Source organism: Salmo salar, chromosome 01 (genome assembly GCF_965601325.2).
Source record: "Salmo salar chromosome 01, fSalSal1, whole genome shotgun sequence".
Classification (NCBI taxonomy): Eukaryota; Metazoa; Chordata; class Actinopteri; order Salmoniformes; family Salmonidae; genus Salmo; species Salmo salar.
In genome coordinates, this window is record NC_138291.1 from 47,176,083 (window position 1) to 47,198,848 (window position 22,766).

At 43.8% G+C, this 22,766-nt stretch overlaps 1 protein-coding gene across 2 annotated transcripts in view; it reads right to left on the bottom strand.

Moving 5' to 3' along the window:
* The window catches only part of adck1 (aarF domain containing kinase 1), a 175,856-nt gene that overhangs the window by 42,898 nt on the left and 110,192 nt on the right, over window positions 1–22,766 (bottom strand). For both annotated transcript variants that reach the window (XM_014196121.3, XM_045718532.2), the window contains 3 exons: window positions 17,062–17,220; window positions 16,623–16,781; window positions 16,123–16,239 (listed from right to left, as the gene is read on the bottom strand). In XM_014196121.3, coding sequence (XP_014051596.1) covers window positions 16,123–16,239; window positions 16,623–16,781; window positions 17,062–17,220 — 435 coding nt within the window. The remainder of the gene's footprint in view (window positions 1–16,122; window positions 16,240–16,622; window positions 16,782–17,061; window positions 17,221–22,766) is intronic.

Below are 22,766 nucleotides of genomic sequence, written 5' to 3' on the forward strand. Positions count from 1 at the left end.
AGAGAAGGATTTTTAAGCCTTGAAACAATTGAGATATGGATTTTGTATGAGGGCCATTCAGAGAGTGAATGGACAAGACAAAATATTTAAGTGACTTTGAACAGGGTATGGTAGTAGGTACAAGGTGCACCGGTTTGTGTCAAGAACTGCCCCATTGCTGGGTTTTTCACACTCAATAGTTTCCCTGTGTGTATCAAGAATGGTCCACCACCCAAAGGACATCCAGCCAACTTGACAACTGTGGGAAGCATTGGAGTCAACATTGGTCAGCGTCCTTGTGGAACACTTTTGACACCTTGTAGAGTCCATGCCCAATTGACTCAGTACTGGTACTCCCTCTACATATTGTGGCAGACGGCAGGGAGAGGTGAGGGGAGTGGTTATTGAGGGGAGATACCTTGCAGCCCGCTGGCTCCACCCCCGAGCCATATGGACTTCCTGCCCCAACAAGGCAAGCCTGTGGATCATTAAGCCAGGGAGCACTGGGGGATAAGAGGAAGCGGCCTGCAAAAAGGGGCAAAGAATGGAGAGAAAAACATGCTTTATGAAGAGTGGGAGAAGAGAGAACAATATCTGTGAGATTACCCATTGTGACCTGGACTGTCGGATTGGCTGTTTTAAGATTACCCCTGGAGAACGGAACGGACAACGAGAACGGCTTGTGGACTGTGAGGTGATTGGTGAATTCCCCCTTCTTCCCCAGTGTACCAAAATCCCTAATAAACTCTACATTTGCAGTATATTTGTGCTACTGGTGCATGTTTTGTTATTGAACTTGGTGACGTGGAAACCCCACACCCTTGAGCCCGCTACAATATGTTATTGTTATTCACTGTGTATTTATTCCTTGTGTCACTTTCTTTAACTCTGCATTGTTGGAAAAGGAGTAGGCATTTCGCTGTTAGTCTACACCTGTTGTTTACGAAGCATGTGACACATAACATCTGATACCACATCAGCAGACCACTTTTAAGGTCTGGGAAAAATCTAAAACGAATGCCCACTGGTTTTTGGGAACACCTTTCCATTAGTTGATTTCCAAATGTGTGACACATTTGATAGAAGAACTGAACAAATTCTAATAACGGACCGTTTTTCATGTTACCGTATCAACAAAAAAAAGTACAGACGTTTCGGGTACACATGCCCCTACTCAGTAAAGAAAGAGGGGGAGGGAGAGAGGAGAGGCAGCAGCATCTACAAATATTTGTAATTGATTAAAGGGCATGTCCACGGAGCGCAAAATTAGTTTACAGAGCAGTGCCAAAAGTCCCCTCTGTTCACCTTACTCGCCCTCTCTCCCTCTCTGTAATACACTTATTTTCCCATCATGCCAGAGTGGGAGAGAGAGAATATGAGGTGTCTGTGAGCTGACAAGTGTCTTGTCATTGAGCAGAATACGAAAGAGAGATAAGGGCATCCCTGTCAGCACACTGCTATCCCTGCTCCTCTCAGCTTCAGGGACTATGTGTGTTTGTGGACTTAAGGTTAGGGAAAGGGGAATACCTAGTCAGTTGTACAACTGAATGCCTTCAACTGAAATGTGTCTTCCGCATTTAACCCAACCCCATTGAATCAGAGAGGTGAGGGGGGCGGGGGGGCTGCCTTAATCGACATCCATGTCTTCGGCGTCCGGGAACAGTGGGTTAAGGATTAGGTTCAAAATCAGATTTTAAGAAAGAAAATTGTAGAAACAGACAGGGTTTATGACTGTGGCTGTGATAACTAACGTTAGTGACGACCCTACTTTGTCGGCTGATAGTGGCCTTTAGAATTGGTTAGCCTAGGCTATTACCCCCCTAAACATCGACAGGTTCCACACTGGAAATATGCAAAAACATTTGTTTGATAAAGACAAAGGGTATTTTCATCAGAATCATTAAGCTTGGGCCTGCTCACCGAACAGACGTCCTGGCCATGCAGTGCATTCGGAAAGTATTCAGACCCCTTGACTTTTTCAAAAAAAAAATTTACGTTACAGCCTTATTCTAAAATTGATTGACGAGCAAAAAAAAAAAAATTTACAAAAAAAAAAATAGCTACACACAATACCCCATAATGACAAAGGAAAAACAGGGTTAGAAACGTTTGCCAAAAAACCCCTCAAATATCACATTTTGAAAAGTATTCAGACCATTATTTAGAACTTTGTTGAAGAACCTTTGACAGCGATCTCTGCAGATCCTCTCAAGCTCTGTCAGGTTAGATAGGAGCCCCGTTGCACAGCTATTTTCAGATCTCTCCAGAGATGTTCGATCGGGTTCAAGTCTGGGCTCTGGTCAGGCCACTAAAGGACATTAGAGACTTGTTCCGAAGTGGCTTCCGTCTGGCCATTCTACCATAAAGGCCTGATTGGTGGAGTGCTGCAGAGATGGTTGTCCTTCTGGAAGGTTCACCCATCTCCACAGAGGAACTCAGGAGCTCTGTCAGAGTGCCCATAGGGTTCTTGATCACCTCCCTGAGCAAGGCCCTTCTCCCCCGATTGCTCAGTTTGGCTGGGCGGCTTTTGGTGGTTCCAAACTTCTTCCGTTTAAGAATGATGGAGGCCACTGTGTTCTTGGGGACCTTCATAGCTGCAGACATTTTTTGGTACCCTTCCCCAGATCTGTGCCTCGACACAATCCTGTCTAGGAGCTCTACGGACAATTCCTTTGACCTCATAGCTTGGTTTTGGCTCTGACATGCACTGCCAACTGTGGGACCTTATATAGACAGATGTGTGCCTTCCTAAATAATTTCCAATCAATTGAATTTACCACATGTGGACTCCAATAAAGTTGTAGAAACATCTCTAAGGATGATCAATGGAAACAGGATGCAGTTGAGCTCATTTTCGAGTATCATAGCAAAGGGTCTGAATACTTATGTAAATAAGGTACTTCTGTTTTTTATTTATCTGCAAAAATGTCTAAAAAACTGTTTTTCGCTTTGTCATTATGGGGTATTGTGTGAAGATTGATTAAATAACTTTTTTCCCTCATCAATTTTAGGCTGTTACGTAACAAAATGTGGAAAAAGTCAAGGTGTCTGAATACTTTCCGAATGCACTGTACTTCATCCGCATGCAGTGTTCAATGAAGAATTGCTAATCCATTTAGAAAAAAATAAATAACAAAAAACTGGCATAATAAACTAAATTGAACATCTGTATATCAAAAAGATAGATCGATTTAGGTTTGTAACCCTGAAAAATGTTTATTTAAACTTGTAGAGCACTGTTTCAAATGATCACTCTTGTTTTATTATATTCTGTTCTATTACCTCATGTTTTCAGTATAAAATAGGTGTCTTGACTGTGATAAGGTCTCCACAAATTTCTTGTTAACAAACTATAGTTTTGGCAGCTCAGTTAGGACATCTACTTTGTGCATGACAAGTCATTTTTCCAACAATTGTTTACAGACAGATTATTTCCCTTATAATTCACTGTATCACAATTCCAGTGGGTCATAAGTTTTCATATATTAAGCTGACTGTGCCTTTAAACAGCTTGGAAAATTCCAGAAAATAATGTCAAGGCCTACCTGCAAACCCAGTGCCTCTTTGCTTGACATCATGGGAAAAATCAAAAGAAATCAGTCAAGACCTCAGAAAAATATTGTAGACCTCCACAAGTCTGGTTCATCATTGGGAGCAATTTCCAAACGCCTGAAGGTACCAGGTTCATCTGTACAAACAATAGTACGCAAGTATAAACACCATGGGACCACGCAGCCGTCATACTGCTTTGGAAGGAGACGCGTTCTGTCTCCTAGAGATGAACGTACTATAGTGCGAAAAGTTCAAATCAATCCCAGAACAGCAAAGGACCTTGTGAAGATGCTGGAGGAAACAGGTACAAAAGTATCTATATCCACAGTAAAACGAGTCCTGTATCGACATAACCTGAAAGGCCGCTCAGCAAGGAAGAAGACACTGCTCCAAAACCGGCATAAAAAAGCCAGACTATGGTTTGCAACTGCACATGGGGACAAAGGTAGTACTTTTTGGAGAAATGTCGTCTGGTCTGATGAAACAAAAATAGAACTGTTTGGCCATAATGACCATTATTATGTTTGGAGGGGGAGGCTTGCAAGCCGAAGAACACCATCCCAACCGTGAAGCACGGGGGTGGCAGTATCATGTTGTGGGGGTGCTTTGCTGCAGGAGGGACTGGTGCACTTCACAAAATAGATGGCATCATGAGGGAGGTAAAGCATGTGGATATATTGAAGCAACATCTCAAGACATCAGTCAGGAAGTTAAAGCTTGGTCACAAATGGGTCTTCCAAATGGACAATAACCCCAAGCATACATCCAAAGTTGTGGCAAAATGGCTTAAGGACAACAAAGTCAAGGTTTTGGAGTGGCCATCACAAAGCCCTGACCTCAATCCTATAGAAAATTTGTGGGCAGAACTGAAAAAGCGTGTGCGAGCAAGGAGGCCTACAAACCTGACTCAGTTACACCAGCTCTGTCAGGGGGAATGGGCCAAAATTCCCCCAACTACCCGAATGTTTGACCCAAGTTAAACAATTTAAAGGCAATGCTACCAAATACTAATTGAGTGTATGTAAACTTCTGACCTACTGGGAATGTGATGAAAGAAATACAAGCTGAAATAAATCACTCTCTCTACTATTATTCTGACATTTCACTTTCTTAAAATGAAGTGGTGATCCTAACTGACCTAAGACAGGGAATTTTTACTAGGATTAAATGTCAGGAATTGTGAAAAACTGAGTTTAAATGTATTTGGCTAAGGTGTCTGTAAACTTCCGACTTCAACTGTATATAGATATCTATATATTTTTTCTTTCATCCCCCTATATATAGATCTATATATCTATATCTATATCTCAGCTGTTATGGGCAGCGTAGCAGAGAAGAAGGTGCTGCTTGTATCCAAGACCTTTGAATTGTTTGAACCCATCTTAATGTTATGTAATTTGTGGATTCAAATAAAGTATTTAAAATGTGTGTGTGTGTCAAACACTTACACCATATTGACTAAGCAGCACAACACAACCCCAGGTATCGCTGTTCTCTCTGAGGGGGATGAAAGAAAAAAGGAAAGAAAAAAAGAGGGGGATTGTTTCTCAGGGATCCCCCAGGACAGCTCTTTTTATCGTCAATCTAAAAATAGTAACATCACAGGAGAGAAAGACTGGGGGACGGACGTCAGTGGCAGCCAGTGAGAGTCTCAATCGCTCTCACACACACACACACACACAGATTGTGGGTCATATCACAGCAGACCCAAGAAACACACACACACACAGCTGTCGTCCTGCAGAGAGCTGAAACACTAGACACAGGACAGGTTCACACGCACTCAAACACACAGAGTTAGACAGTGGCCCCTGTGTGTACGTCTGTGCTGTACAAGACACCACGCTGGTAGGGTCCCTCTGATACACCATTCAACCTGTCTAGAGAGCCCTGCATATAATTAATCTCTCTCTCACACACACACACACACACACACACACACACACACACACACAATGTAGTTAATAAGGACAGACAGCAAACAAAAGAGCTGATAAGGAATAGGCATCTACTAATGGCCATTAATTAGAAATCCATTTGTCACTGGGGAGAGAGAGAGGGAAGTCTCTCTCTCTCACACACACACACACAAAGATAATCCAGATCTCATATCACAGCAGACCCAAGAAACAGACACACACGTTATGTTTTTCTATCTTCGTGGGGACCTAAATGTAACCCTATTCCTAAACCTAACCCCTAAGCTTAAAATAGCCTTTGTCATCATGGGGACGTAGGACATGTTCCCATGGGGGACAATTTTCCTTGTTTTACTATCCTTGTGGGGATTTTGGGGGATTTTAGGTCCCCACAAGGATAGAACCAACCCACCTTTTCTCGCCCCCCCCCCACACACACACAGTAACTCAAGTGGCTGAATTATGCTAGGAGGCTAACTAAGTCAGTAGGAGGAAACCCAGAGGGAGAATTAGCAGTGTAATATCGCAATCATGTCCTTCTTTAAGACTGACACACTGTAGCATGATGGGGGAAATCCCACAGCATACGTTTACACACAGTCTATTAGATGCTAGTCATCAAGGCGTTTAGCCTGTTTCTAGCACTACTAATGGCAAATCAATAATTGGCATACTTGACTCAATAGTGCACCCAAGTATTTGGGTGCAGGAGTCAATATAAACTGGGAAAGGAAAACCTGCACCCAGAAAAAGTATTTACACTTTATAAGTTCTTTGGCAGCAAACTGACGTGTTTCTGATGGTGCAACGTGGATCAGAAGACTCTTTAAGCTAATGAAAGGCTAAATCAATGGTCTTTTCTTGTCCTGTTTCTAAAAACAAAATTCGGAAAGCTTAAAGTCAGCATGCATAATACGTTACTACTTGTTGTAAGCATAATACTATTTTTTGGGGGGGCCTTCCTGCTATTAGCCCATACAAAAGCATTGAATAACAGATTCACTACATAGAAAAACAGATAGTCCCCTGCAAGACATCTAAAATGAGTCTGTTCTGAAGTGTCTGTGCCTTATATCTGAGATATTAAGAAAGACCAGGAAACATTTGTTATTTTGTTTTACATTTAACCCCTTACTTTTGGCACTAAACATATATACTTCCATTCATTTTTTCAACTGGTACCGAGGGACCTTGAAACGCCTGTGGGCATCCTAGAGCAAAGCATGTACGCGTTCCTGAAAGTCTCACCTTTCCACGGAGGGGTCATATTAGTGTGTAGCCCAAACTGTTTGGACGCTACAGAGAAGGCTGATGGTCTGTTCCGACGAGTCCCAAAATGCTCGTGGGGGTCGTAGTGCAAAATAATCGTATTCATGAGACTCATCTTTCCATAGAGGGGTCATAATAGTTTCTAGGCCAAACCGTTCGGACGCTACAGATGATTTTGGGAACGTTTCATGGTCTGACAAACACAGCTCTAGCTCTGTCACCGCAGCTGCAGAAGCAGGACATCAGCGTATGCAGTGGATTGAGACCAAAAAAATAAAAAAATTCATTGACAGATTTTTAGGTGGATTTTTTTATTATGCTAATTAGATTTCCATGGGGCGCGGACATCAACTCTAGGGGGTTATAGTAGACTTAGCGATATGATGTAGATACAGAAAGTAAATAGCATAGTGGGTCAGTTTCCGCAACAATAAGTCAGCAGCGTGAAGCCAACCCTGAGTGAACCCGTGCACATGCGCAGATACTGTGTGTGACCGTGTGAGAGCGCAGACACTGTGTGTGTGACCGTGTGAGAGACTCTGCTTGTATCCTTGTATGTAGCAATGTCACATAGATCATTATTTTTTTAAATTACAAAGCCTTTTCACTAAAATAAGAACTATTTTTGTGTTCATTTTTTTTATGAATACTCTTGCATGTAATGGAATACTAACGTCCGATGGAATATTCAAATAACCGTGGCCATCTCTAGTTGTAATAGTCACTTCATTTCTTTCAGCGTGTCCACTCGAAGGCTTGTGTGTACCTGTGTGTTTGTGTGTATGCGCGCGGGTTCGTGCGTCAATATGTCTGCATGCATGAGGTCCCCTATACCAATGAACATACGCACATCAATGTACTTTTTTTGGAGGTGCTGGTATTATAGGTGAACAAGAAAAATAAAAAGGAAAATGCCACACACATTCACATCCCAGGTGGGGGTGGAAGGTTCTATATATAGGGGCAGTAATCAGTGACATCCCATCCTGTTTCAGGTTACAGGAAGTGATGACACTGAGCACTCCTATATATAGGACCTTCCACCCACTCCTGGGATATGAATGCCTGATGAAGCAGCCAGGTCACCCGTGATACAAGTCAGTATTCGACGTCCATCCATGTCTGAGGATGTCGGGAGATGACGTGGAAACCGGCCACTAGGTGCAACAATGAGTGCTGTTACCTTCAAGTAGGTTTCGATTTTGCTAAAGTGTTATGGACGGGGATGGAGGATGGGTGTAAGCATCTGCCTCTGATTCCAAAGGTTACAAGTTCGAATCCAGCAATAGTAGTTTGAGAGATTTTTTTTTTTAGATTAACCATTCTGAGTTAATGCCTGTGGCAGCCAGTGGGGAGGTGTGCTAGCACTGACCAGGGCTAGGCTAGCTTTCTAGTTCAGAGGCTCATAAGTCAGGGTAAATAGTAAACAAAAAAGCTTTTACTGCCTATAAGGTTCAAACCTAAACGATCTCTTCAAGAATCAAACTTAAATGTTCAGCAGATAATACTTTCAACAAGAGCTACAGTTGAAGTCGGACGTTTAGCCAAATACATTTAAACTCAGTTTCACAATTCCTGACATTTAATCCTAGTAAAAATTCCCTGTCTTAGGTCAGTTAGGATCACCACTTTATTTTAAGAATGTGAAATGTCAGAATAATAGTATAGAGAATGATTTATTTCAGCTTGTATTTCTTTCATCACATTCCCAGTGGGTCAGAAGTAGCAATGCCTTTAAATTGTTTAACTTGGGTCAAACGTTTTGGGTAGCCTTCCACAAGCTTCCCACAATAAGTTGGGTGAATTTTGGCCCATTCCTCCTGACAGAGCTGGTGGAACTGAGTCAGGTTTGTAGGCCTCCTTGCTCGCACACGCTTTTCCAGTTCTGCCCACACATTTTCTATAGGATTGAGGTCAGGGGCTTTGTGATGGCCACTCCAATACCTTGACTTTGTTGTCCTTAAGCCACAACTTTGGAAGTATGCTTGGGGTCATTGTCCATTTGCGACCAAGCTTTAACTTCAAGACTGATGTCTTGAGATGTTGCTTCAATATATCCACAATTTTACCTCCTCATGATGCCATCTATTTTGTGAAGTGCACCAGTCCCTCCTGCAGCAAAGCACCCCACAACATGATGCTGTCACCCCCGTGCTTCATGGTTGGGATGGGGTTCTTCGGCTTGCAAGCATCCTCCTTTTTCCTCCAAACAACATTGCAAACTGTAGTCTGGATTTTTTTTATGGCGGTTTTGGAGCAGTGGCTTCTTCCTTGCTGAACGGCCTTTCAGGTTATGTCGAGGTTATGCCTGTTCAAGCCAGTGGGCACGTTCCCGGCTGATTACATGGCTTGTGGTGCAGGTGAGGGCGTGGACATTAAGTGGATGATCCTCACTGTGCCACACTCCCTTCTCATGACGGAAGCCGTCAGGTGACCAACGATGACCCATCCTAACAGGCTGACTACACCGCTCGTGTCGTGGGCGCGAGCGTTGCAAAATAAAAATCTATGTTAATCAATAATTGCACCCACACTGCTCGCGCACGCCAACGAGCGTCTGCGTTGCCAAGGGCTAAAATAGAAGTCAGTTCTATTTCTGACGCAGATCGCGCTGAAAGTCCTGCCTCTCCCATCTCCTCATCGGTTTATAGAAGCAGGTACCCACGTGCCATCTCCTCATTGGTTACACCCACGTGGGTTACTGAAAGATGAACCAGGTCAGTGGGGGTAATGCACCTAATTTATGAAAGTTGCCAATCGCAATATTAAGTCAAGAGAAGAAAAAGCCTGGAAGGAGGAGAGATGACTAGAAACGATTCGGTTGACCGTTTTATGTGTGGATTAATTGGTGGAGTAGAGGACCTTGTGCATTTCAGGTAAAATAACAACTCAATGTTTATATCCCAGGACAAATTAGCTAGTAACAGCAAGCTAGCTAAATAGGACAGATTAGCTAGCAAGTGCAAGCTAGCTAGCTAAATTGCCATAAATGTTTAAAGCTTTTCGACCTGTCCCCAAATGAATATAATTGGTTCAGAGTTTGTTTTGATATTTTAACCTGCGTGTCGTGATCGCGTTTGGAGTGGGGGGACAAAATACATTTATGCACGATGGTGCACGCGTGCAGACGGTTTGGGTTCCGTGTAAGGCTTCCAGCTGATGGCTGTGTTCCAGGACGTTAAATATGAATAATGTTCGAATAGCTAAGACCCAGTATACATCCACAGGCAAACCACACGCAGAGCTCAGCTTTCACAGGAATCATATGTAATTGGAGCTTTTGAATGGTGGTCAAGTTGACATGGGGCATTGTGATGTCATGACTGGTACTAATGCGCGCATGCAGACACATTGACGCACGAACCCCCGCGACTCATCGAGCCTGCGAGTCGACACGCTGAAAGAAATTAAGTGCCTCCATTGCAACTCATTGAGTTACTATGGTTACATCCCAAATGGAAGCGTATCCCCTATATAGTGCACTACTTTTGACCACAGCCCTACGGGCCATTTGGGGCAGAGCCTATTGCTATGGGTACAGTGCTGTGACGTGGGTCATTTAGGTTTAATGGCGCTCTCTTAGAAGAATTCAGTAGCATACCTTTACGCCAACCCTCTTCTCTAGGCTGATTATCTAATGCTGTCAAAGCACCAATGACTTACCAGTCCAGCAGGCTTACAGTACAACTACATCAATGTATCCACTTAACATGGTGTGTCAAGGAACTGGCAATGGTTTGGGTTAGCTGAGTTTTGTAACACAGTGATCATGCTAACGCTAACACAGGCATAGTTTAAAAAAAAGACATACTGCTTAAAGAGATACTCAATTGAGAAGACATCCCACAGTCAGAAACACAGCCATGTTCTGACACGGTTTCCTCAAAGACAGTGTGTCTGATGAAACAATATAGCAGATGCAAATTGTCATGCCTCCAGACACTCCTAATCTGTGTTGTCTGTAATCTCTACTCCTCTCATGGGATTACAAGTCTGGATTGTCATATTCTCTCTCCAAATCCCAGTTTATAAACATACAATCCCCAGTTTATTCCATCTTAACATCTGCACTGTGCATGTCATTTAGAAAGCGGAGACTATTGTATCTATCAAATCATTACAAAGACTCTGCACGGCACTTGGTTGAAAATTGGAAAACTGCAGATGGCTACTGCCTTGCATGCAACGCACATAAAGACAGTTTACTTTAAATCCGGAGAGATAGAGAACTATCTGACGTCATAAAAAAAGTGTATATCTCTGTCTCCATGCACGCAAACGCACACACACACACACTGTACGGGGCCACAGTAGCGGCGGGCCCGGCCATTAGCCGATGGTGAGCGTTATTAGACATAATAAATGAGTCTGTCCGGCCAGGTGAGAATGGATAGAATTATTAACTGGCCCTGGCATCGTGTGTGTGTGTGTGTGTGTGTGTGTGTGTGTGTGTGTGTGTGTGCGCGCGCGAGTCGCCGCCGTGTGTGTAATCAAAAGATTGATGACGGACCAAATAGACTTTTCTCTGGACTCGACCCCGACGTGCACGGAATGGATAAACAGATTTACCTTTTCATTTTTCCAACCACAGAGATGATTTGGGAGAGAAAAGTTTTGCGACTATATCCAAGACATATATTACGCCGTTAAGAATGCTGATGATGCAGAGTTCTGCATAATCTGTGTGTACTATGTGTATTTGTGCACACACTTCTGTTTATTGTAACATGATCTATGCAGAGGAAAGTGAACAGATGAGCAGTTCTCTCTCCTCCTCTTGTGTAGGTTTTAATACCACTAACAGTTGGGGAAACAGTATTTTACAGAGTTAAGTGTCCTCCTCTACGTCTCACTCACTCAGCCAGGCTCTCGGAGTTGCTAGCATAATGTAGCGTAGCCTGGCTAGCCTCTGCCTGATGAACCCTCTCTACAGGGTGCTCCCTCTCTCCAATCGTCACAACTCTCTCGCTTTCCCTCCCTCTTTTTCCTTCTATCGCCATCTCTTTCTCGGTGTTTCGCTATTGAATTGTCTAAACTTTCTCTCTCACAATGTTTCTCCCATCTGGTTCTCCTTTCTCATTATCTTGCCTTCCTCTTTTGCTACCTCTCATGGGTTCTCGTCCCAACCCTTTACCAATGGGTCCTAGATCCAATCCCTAAATCTGCACCCAGCCTCTTGCCCAGTCCCTACTCCAGACCCTCCTATTCTTCTTCATATCATTGGAGAGTGTGGCTGACAGCAACAGTGTTTATGTCATAGTAATAATGAGTGTGTCATCAGGCCTAGAGTCACCATACACACTCATCACTCACTGTCTACACACAGACAGACAGACAGAGAGAGAGAGAGAGAGAGACAGAGAGAGAGACAGAGAGAGAGACAGAGAGAGAGACAGAGAGAGAGAGAGAATTCAAAGATGATACAGACCCCGAGACATTAATCATACTGATCTTGCACACTGACGGTATCCCTGGGCCTCCTACACACACTCTGGGGCACATTAGAACACACCATCACTGGTGTGTGTGTGAGGGATCAGTATGATTCATGTCTGGGAGTCTGCATCTTCTTTGTATGTGTGTGTTGACGATCAGTAGAATAATATTTGTGTAATCTATGCTCTCAATCACACTCTCTCCTTCTCTATCTGGCTTTTATTGATCAAACTATAAAAGAGCTGGAGGAAGATACACTCTAATAAGTGTGAGTCAATGAGCACCACTTCAGAGTTACGGGTATCTCTCCAGATGCGTGCATATACGTGTACAGACACACACACACACGCACACACACGCACACACACACGCACACACTTCCGTGCTGGAGCACTGGATCGCTGACAGCTGTGTGACTAACAGTATTCATAAGTGCATCAATAACAACAGTAACGTGTCTGAGTGTCTGCCAGATGGAGCACAGCATCACAGCAGGCTTGCAGGCAGGCAGAATCACTCCTCAGTCCTCACTCCTCAGGAGGGTCGGGGTTCTTCTATCCATGTGGGGACCTAAAATGCCCTAAAGTCCCCACAAGGATAGTAAAACAAGGAAGATTCTCCCTCATTTAGGGTTAGGGTAAGTGTTAGGGTAAATAAGATTTTGAATAGAAATACATTTTATGTCCTCATGATAGAATAACAAAATGTGTGTGTGTCTGCATACGTGTGTGTGCTTTTGCGTGCGTGTGCGTGGGTGTGTGTGTGTGTGTGTGTGTGTGCCTGCACGAGTGTGTAACGGCTCCACAGACAACACCTGTGGGCCAAAGTTGATGGAATATTACTAGTGTGACACAGACTTACACACAGAGAAATTATAGCTTGATCCATTACCGCTACGTCTGCCCATACCTCTGGCCTACTAGAATATGCATGCTAGATACGCGGGTTGACTCATAACCCGGGCGGGTTCAGGGTCATGACATATTGGGAAGTTATGTCACGGGCTGGTAGAATAAAGAGGAAACAATAGCTTATAGTATAATAATGAAATAAAAACCTCAATGTAGCCTATCTGGCATTAGCACGTAAGCCTAACTTTTAGGGTCTAACTGTACGCGTGCCAAATAGTCTACACCCCTATCGCAAATACTTTTTGAAATGGGCAAGAAAAAGTTAATTGTCAATCCTCCGAGGAAAAAAAGTACTAAGTTGAGTTTAATTCAATACGTTTTGAAATGGAGCTGAAAATAAAGACACGGGAGGGTCAGAAAAGTAGCCTAATGTTTGGGAAAGAGTTGGTGAAGTGATAAAAAGGATGATAGCAGTGACGGCTATGTTACGTGTGATGATTGTGAGGCGCTATACAAATTAGACCGTCACAAGATGGGGACTTAAAATAGGCCTATAGCATGTCAAGGGATCTGCAGCCTACTGTTCCGATAGGTTAAACGGAAACGGAAATCTGGACACTGACAGTAGGTCTATAACCTCTCACATAGCCTTAATATTAACTCCTGAAGAATGAAGCATTTCTTGCATCTTGAGAGAACGAGAATGAGCAGTTAGATACTGTCTTGTAAAGGTGCCATCTTTATCAGCATCCTAAAAGTTGATTGTTTAAAAGTTGATCAACCACATAAAATTGTGACTCGTTTCAGGAAACTAGGCGTATGTCGCACGTAACTAGTTCACAGGAGAGCCATTTGAACGTTAATTATTGTTATTTATTTATGCTAGCCATGTACTGCTCGGTACCCGAGACCTGGAAATAGCTGTGCAATACAGGTGTGCCAAGCTTGTAGCGTCATACCCAAGAAGACTCGAGGCTGTAATCGCTGCCAAAGGTGTTTCATCAAAGTACTGAGTAAAGGGTCTGAATACTTATGTAAATGTGATATTTAATTTTCTTATTTTTAATACATTTGCAAAAATGTCTAAAAACCTGATTTGTCATTATGGGGAATTGTGTGTCGATTGATGAGGGAAATAAACAATGTAATCCATTTTAGAATAAGGCTGTAACGTAACAAAATGTGGAAAAAGTGAAGGGGTCGGAATCCTTCCCGAATGCACTGTATCCTTTTCTCTCATCATCTCTGCTCCCTCTCTCTGTTCTTTCGCTCTACTGTGTCTCTCCCTCCTTGCAATTTCTAACCGTTTTCACTCGTCTCTCCCTCTCTCTTTTCTCCCCCTTTTTTCGCCCCCTCGCTCCCATCCTCTCTGTTGCTGTAAAGGAAGGCATGAAATTAACTGTTATGAAGAGTAATGGCTTATTTTGCGGCTGTAGGTGCAGCACTGAAATATACATCTGAAATCCTGTGTGCATATGGGTGTGTGAGTGCAAGTGTTTGTGTTTGTGTGTGTCCATGTGTACATGTTTCGAGGGCACATTGAGGCGCGATTGATTGGATACATAAAGGGTACGTAAAACGTTTAATTTTAATACAGATGTATGAAACTAATCAGTAGATCCTCAGCCAAATGAACAGCATGTGTGAACTGGAATGGAGCTTTAACCCTGTCCCCACACACACCCGGAGACACACCCACAGCGGAACATGTTGTTGCAATGTAATATACTGGCAGGGCTCTACGCTGACTTTTTTAAAGAAATTTACGTGCACAATATTTGAGGTAATAAAGCTTGAATCCTTCGTTTTTCTAGGCACACTGGTGCTCTTAAGTTAAGATTCCAGTTCGCACAGCAAAATATTTACGTGCATACGCGATTAAAATGGTTGCACTCTAGAGCCCTGACTGGCAGCCGTGGCATGGGTAAGCAGAGGGCAGCAGTCATGTACACGTCTCTTCTTTTTCCTGTCTCTCATTCTTTCCCAGACATTTAAAAAAGACAGTGGGGAGAGAGGAAGAGAACGACCTAAAGAGAGACAGAAAGAAAGAGAGAGACGGAAGAAAGAGAGCGCGCAAGAGAGATGGAAAGAGTTAGAGAATTATTGTTTCCTATCAGGAAGACATCACACAGTAACAGAAAAACAATAAGAGCAGAGCGGCAATCTCCCAGCCAAATACCTCAGTGATAACGCACACTGTATTATCAATCAATAAACCATTAGTGTCTCTCTGCTGATTCTAAAGCCCACACAAGCCACATCCCTGATAGACCCACACACACGGGTGCGTATGAGCATGCATAACGATCAACACAAACAGACAGAGGGATCAACACACACGTTAACAGATACACAATGACAAACGTGCACGCACAAACCCTCCCACATGCACCCCTCCCCCAGACACACACACATCTGACTGTACGGTATTCATCAAACGAGTCTCCTATGATTCCAACCACGCCTCCCCAGTATTAGCCAGCTCTCCACAGACTCCCATGGCTTTTGTGTTCCACCATTGTGCCCAGGTGTAATGATCGGTATCGCACCCCTGCCAATATGCGCTGCCCAGGCCTGAATGCAGCCGGCAGCAGAATTAAACAGTACTCCGTCAGGCACAGAGCCCCTGCCACGACAATAGGTGGCAAACGAGAATAAATGTAATCCATCTACAGAGAACAGTCTTTTATATGAAAAATAGATTTCTTTAATTCCCTCTTCATCTGGTGATGGGGGGGTAGAGGGTGGGAGGGAGGGAGGAAGAGTGAAGGGATGGAGGTATAAGACGTCAGCCTAGAAAGCTTCATTTGTTCTCTCTCTCCACTGTTTCTTTCTCCGAAGAAGTTTGACAACGTTATGCATTGACGATAGTAAATAGTCAAGTATGGCCTTTTGCTGTGGGCCTCACTCACGTTCCCAAAATGAGGACGAAAATGTAGGAAAATACACAGAAGTGAGGATTAGCTCATGATATGGGTCATATTCAATATGCACCAAACAGACAAACAGAGAGGGACTACATGGATTTGCCCAATACGAAATGCTCATTTTCGCTGTTCGTCCCCTCAAAAATGTTGCTCCGGTGTGACTTAATGAATGCGGCCATGGTGTCGTACCTCATTGACGTTGATGCTGTGTCTCCTCATATAGTCTCTGTCGTTGACCTGGCCTCCCTCGGCAAAGTCCATGGTCAGGATCCGCCTGGTAGACAGGTCCCAGTGGATCTTAGGCACCTGAGAGAGGGAGAGGGATGGAGGAAGGGAGGTTGTTTCACAATTGCATGACAACATGATAGCAACCGTTAGAGGAGTTGCTATTGTTTTCCTTCACACCTCCCCAAAACACACACGCAGTCATAGCTCTCTGGGAACATTTACTATCACACTGATCAATAGTAGCTGCTCTTAATCAATCGTGCCCTCTGGACAGTTACCAAGCCACATTCAACCGAAGCTAAAAGAAGAATAGGGAAATAGACAGTAATATATAACAAGGAAAAATATACTGTATACTCAAGCAGAGTAACAATAGAGTAATAACATGATATTTCTTCCATCCCAGTGTGCGTGTTTGTGTGTGTAAGAGTGTGTGTGTGTGTGTGTGTGTGTGTGTGTACCTTGAGCCAGGGGAAGTGTGCGAGCATGGCCGCCACCTTCTCAGCGTTGCGTCCCTCGTTGAGGAAGTCCAGCTCTACAGGCATGTTCCTCTTAGCCTCCTCCACCAGCCACATGAAGGCAAAGTCTGGGAACAGCCAGTGGACCATGTTCAGCAGGACCTAGAGGGGGAATATGCATGTACGCGCGGCACATATATATATATATATATGCACAGAGACATGCACGCATGCATACACAAATACACACGAGAGACAGGGAGAGAGAGACAGACACAGACAGAGACAAAGAGAGAGAAACAGAGAAAGGGAAACAGAAAGAGAGAGAAACAGAAAGAGAGATAGGGAGACCGAGAGAAAGACATTATTGAGATACCATTGGTGAGATAATGTCAGAAGATACGAGGATGGTTATTGAATACAGACAGACAGACAGGCTCACCTCCATGACCACGATGTCCTTGGAGCTCTGTGTCTGGACCTTGGGGTGTTGGACCTTCACAGCCACCGTCCTACCATCATGCAACACTGCCTTGTGGACCTGGGCCAGCGACGCCGCGCCCTGGGGTTTCTCATTGAAGGAGATGAACAGATCAGAGAGCTGAGGAGGGAGAGGGAGGGAGGGTGGGAGAGAGAGAGGGGGAGAGAGATTGTTAGAGAGGAGCAGCACCCCCGGGATGTGTGTTTGTGTGCATGCATCCATCTGTGTTTGTGTGTGTGTGTCGGTGCATGTGTGTACGTATGCATGTGTGTGTGTGTCTGTGCATGTGTGTACGTATGCATGTGTGTGTGTTGTGTATAGTTGAGCCCCTTATCAATCAGTGAGTCAGGGCTTTGCTGGATGACTGGCCTTTTCTAATGGAGCGGCAGGAACAACAGCCATCAGGCTGTGTCACAGGCTGTATCCCTCTCCCTCCACTTCTTATGGGCAAGAAATACAATGACATTTCTCTACAATTCTGTTCCATTATGTCCTCCATTGCCTCTCTCACACAAGGCTGGCCTACTGGCTTCATGACTATCCCGCTCTTTTTTTCTCTCTCCATCTTTCAATTAAATTTAATTCGAAGGGTTTTATAGGAATGGGAAACATATGTTTAAACAATAAATAGAAGTAAAATAAACAAACAATCAGAAATGAACAGTAAATCTCGCTCTCTCTAAAATGGTGGCCAAGGAGGAGCCAGGGTGAGCCTCTGCCAAACTCTCTGGCCCCTCTAGGTATGAGACAGACAGACAGGACAGACAGACAGGACAGACAGACAGGACAGACAGACAGGACAGACAGACGTGGGCACAGTTTCACCAAGCTGCACTGTCAATGACACCCAGCCCACATCACACCCAGCCTTCACTCATCGAGCCCTTCACATCAAAGACAGCACACTGGGCACTGCAACAAAAAAACACAGCCCAATAACCCCAAACTACACAGACGCATACATACAGTACACATATTCATGCGAGCAGACACACACACACACACACACACACACACACACACACACACACACACACACACACACACACACACACACACACACACACACACACACACACACACACACACACACACACACACACACACACACACACACACACACACACACACACCCAAACAGCACCAATAACTTGTGACATCCAGTGAGAGTTGGATGATTTATTACAAGTCTAGAAGTGTGTTGGTGTTGGGCTGGCTATCTGGGATTCTGCCCTGTGTGCCAGTCATCACAGGTGTGTGTATGTGCGTGTCAGTCAGGATGGCGACAGGAGTGGACACAGCCAGCCAAACAGGCGGTGAGCGGGCATAAAACAGGCAGCGGAGCGGGCAGAAAAAGACACGGGCGAGAGGCCAGGGTCTGTTTCTGCCCTGCGGTGCCAGGTGAGCTGTGCCACCTGTGCCAGATGACAGGTGGCAATGCCAGGGAAAAAAGTGGGCACTCCTGGCACACCCAAGTCTGACGAGTCACCTTCTCCCATACAGATGGGGGAAACCCTTCCATATACACGACCGTTCAAATGTTTGGAATCACTTAGAAATCTGCTTGCTTTTGAAAGAAAAGCACATTTTGTGTCCATTAAAACAACATAAAATTGATCAGAAACAGAAACCTCAACTGGCAGCTTCATTAAATAGTAGCCGCAAAACACCAGTCTCGACGTCAACAGTGAAGAGTGGCGACTCCGGGACGCTGGCCTTCTAGGCAGAGTTGCTAAGAAAAAGGCATATCTCAGACTGGCCAATAAAAAAAGAATAAGATGGGCAAAATAACCCAGACAGTGGACAGAGGAAGATAGGAAAAAAAGTGTTATGGACAGACGAATCTAAGTTTGAGGTGTTCGGATCACAAAGAAGAACATTCGTGAGACGCAGAAAAAATTAAAAGATGCAGGAGGAGTGCTTGACGCCATCTGTCAAGCATGGTGGAGGCAATGTGATGGTCTGGGGTGCTTTGGTGGTGGTAAAGTGGGAGATTTGTACAGGGTAAAAGGGATCTTAAAGAAGGAGGGCTATCACTCCATTTTGTAACGCCATGCCATACCCTGTGGTCGGCACTTAATTGGAGCCAATTTCATCCTACAACAGGACAATGACCCAAAGCACAGCTCCAAACTATACAAGAACTATTTAGGGAAGAAGCAGTCAGCTGGTATTCTGTCTATAATGGAGTGGCCAGCACGGTCACCGGATCTCAACCCTATTGAGCTGTTGTGGGAGCAGCTGACCGTAGAAGAAGTGCCCATCAAGCCATTCCAACTTGTGGGAGGTGCTTCAGGAAGCATGGGGTGAAATCTCTACAGATTACCTCAACAAATTGACAACTAGAATGCCAAAGGTCTGCAAGGCTGTAATTGCTGAAAATTGAGGATTCTTTGACAAAGGGACACAATTATTATTTCAATTAAAAATCATTATTTATAACCATGTCAACGTCTTGACTATATCTCCTATTCATTTTCCAACTCATTTCATGTATGTTTTCATGGAAAACAAGGACATTTCTAAGTGACCCCAAAATTTTGAAAGGTAGTGTACATATATACATACCATACATACAGTTGAAGTCGGAAGTTTACATACACTTAGGCTGGAGTCATTAAAACTCGTTTTTCAACCACTCTACAAATTTCTTGTTAACAAACTATAGTTTTGGCAAGTCGGTCAGTACATCTACTTTGTGCATGACACAAGCAAAATTTCCAACAATTGTTTACAGACAGATTATTTCACTTATAATTCACTGCATCACAATTCCACCACGTCATAAGTTTACATTCACTAACTTGACTGTGCCTTTAAACAGCTTGGAAAATTCCAGAAAATGATGTCATAGATTTAGAAACTTCTGATAGGCTAATTGACATCATTTTAGACAATTGGAGGTGTACCTGTGGATGTATTTCAAGGCCTACCTTCAAACTCAGTGCCTCTTTGCTTGACATCATGGGAAAATCAAAAGAAATCAGCCAAAACAATTGTTGACCTCCACAAGTCTCGTTCATCCTTGGGAGCAATTTCCAAATGCCCGAAGGTACCACGTTCATCTGTACAAACAATAGTACGCAAAAAAGCTGAAATAAATCATTCTCTCAACTATTATTCTGACATTTCACATTCCTAAAATGAAGTGGTGATCCTAAATGGATTAAATGTCAGGAATTGTGTATGTAAACTTCCACTTTCAACTGTATATACTTTTGTACCTGTTTCCTCCAGCATCTTCACAAGGTCCTTTGCTGTTGTTCTGGGATTGATTTGCACTTTTCGCACCAAAGTACGTTCATCTCTAGGAGAAAGAAAGTGTCTCCTACCTGAGCGGTATAACGGCTGCGTGGTCCCATGGTGTTTATACTTGCGTACTATTGTTTGTACAGATGAATGTGGTACCTTCAGGGATTTGGAAAATGCTTCCAAGGATGAACCAGACTTGTGGAGGTCTACAATTTTTTCTAAGGTCTTGGCTGATTTCTTTTGATTTTCCCATGATGTCAAGCAAAGAGGCACTGAGTTTGAAGGTAGGCCTTGAAATACATCCACAGGTACACCTCCAAATGACTCAAACGATGTCAATTTGCGTATCAGAAGCCTCTAAATCCATGACATAATTTTCTGGAATTTTCCAAGCTGTTTAAAAGGCACAGTCAACTTAGTGTATGTAAACTTCTGACCCACTGGAATTGTGATACAGTGAGATAAGTGAAATAATCTGTCTGTAAACAATTGTTGGAAAAATTACTTGTGCCATGCAAAGTAGATGTCCTAACCGACTTGACAAAACTATAGTTTGTTAACAAGAAATTTGTGGAGTGGTTGAAAAACGAGTTTTAATGACTTCAAATGTACCTTCTGACCTGCTTAACTGCAGTTGGGGAAAACCCATGACTAAACACAACCAATAGCAAGCGCGCACAGACACACACTCCACAGGAATTTGGCACACACGTGGAAACACATGGCTAGAACAAAGGACGAACACACACAGTACTGCTCCAGTACATGGATAAGAGCTAGGCTATATACCACACCTATTTATCAGGCATCTGGTAGCCTAACACTCCTCCCCTCGAATAGCCGAGCCCATATTTATATTATAAATCTCTCATCCAATAACAGTACTGATCTCTCCTCAAGTCTAGTAATGGGTATTCCCTCCTTCATTAATATTACTGATCACCAAACTGGGGGTTACCTGCTCTCCTGCTCTCCTCCTCCTTTCCCCCTCTCTCCCTCCCTTCCTTCCTTCCTTCCCTCAGCTGCAGTAGCAGTTGGATCAGTAATTAGCAAAGGGGGTGCGAAGGTTAAGCAGCAACAGTCCTCTGGGACCGGACTCATTACAGTATGCATACAGCCTGCCTGCCTGCGTGTCACATTAAATACACTCCCCACTGAGGCACTCTATTGTGCTGTAATAGCCTGTGTGATAGCCTGTTAACATAACAAGGTGTCACAGGCAATATGCTCCCCCACCGCAACACAGCTATAGGCCTAATGATGGTGGGTGGGATAGTGTCGTAATATAACAAGGTGTCACAGGCAATATGCTTCCCCACACCAAACGATTTATGGTAGGCTATGTATGGTGGTGTGCTCACATGTAATATGCTCCCCCCAGGAACAACACTGTATTGTAATAGTTTGTGAGAGAGTGGCACAGCACTCTCTATATTATCATAATAATACTAGTAAAGGGTACTTATTCAATAAGGTGGCATATGCAATAGGGTCACGACAGATACAGGTGTACCATCTTAAATCACTCTGTTGTCGCAAAGAATTTACCTGCAACTGCAAACTTGTAGTGTGTTCAAGGTTTTAAAAAGGCTTCGAAAGTTTGCAAGTGCCACTTTATAATTTCAGACAAAAAATGCATCAACCCCTACAAAAAATTTAAATGTATTATAATCCACATAATAATTAATATGTCCTGTTGCAGCAGGATGATTTTCCTGCTTTGAGAAACTAGTCAAATGAGGAGAAAACATCTGTATGCTGCGTGCATCACAATGACTGGGACAGTTGACACATATAGAAATATGTCACGTGTCGCATTCAAATGATAAGAACCCTACAGAAATATGTAATCTATGTCATCACAACACCGCACCACTTCTCTTTTCATTGTTTTCCTCTCCTCTCTCTCTCCGTTCTTTTCTCCTTTTTCCGCAACGTCCCCCACGCCTGTCTGCGTAGCTGACCCGGCCTGTCCTTTTATGAAATTATCGGATAATCTGTGTGTTTTCGCGGCTACCCTGCGGCGGGCGGCAGACAGCAGAGCAGTTTATCTAAAACCTCAGATGACTGGGCAGGCAGATCAGCGGGCGGCTGCGATTGGCCAGATAACGCCCGCCTGACCCCTGACCCTAACCCTCAGACCGATGGCCAATGGGAAGGCCACCGGCGGCCATGACTGTTAGAGACGCGATATCATCTCAATCACACCGAGAAATTAAACAATACAGAGAAGGGAGGAGAAGGCGGATGGGAGGGAGGGTAAGAGAGAGGGAGAGAGCAGGCCTAGAGATGCATCTCAAGAGAAAGAGGCTTTGGGTCAAGACCCATAACACATACCCGAAGACCAATACAATCATACAGCAACACAAACTACAGTAGGCCAACCACACAACCATCATGTCTTTAAAAGCACT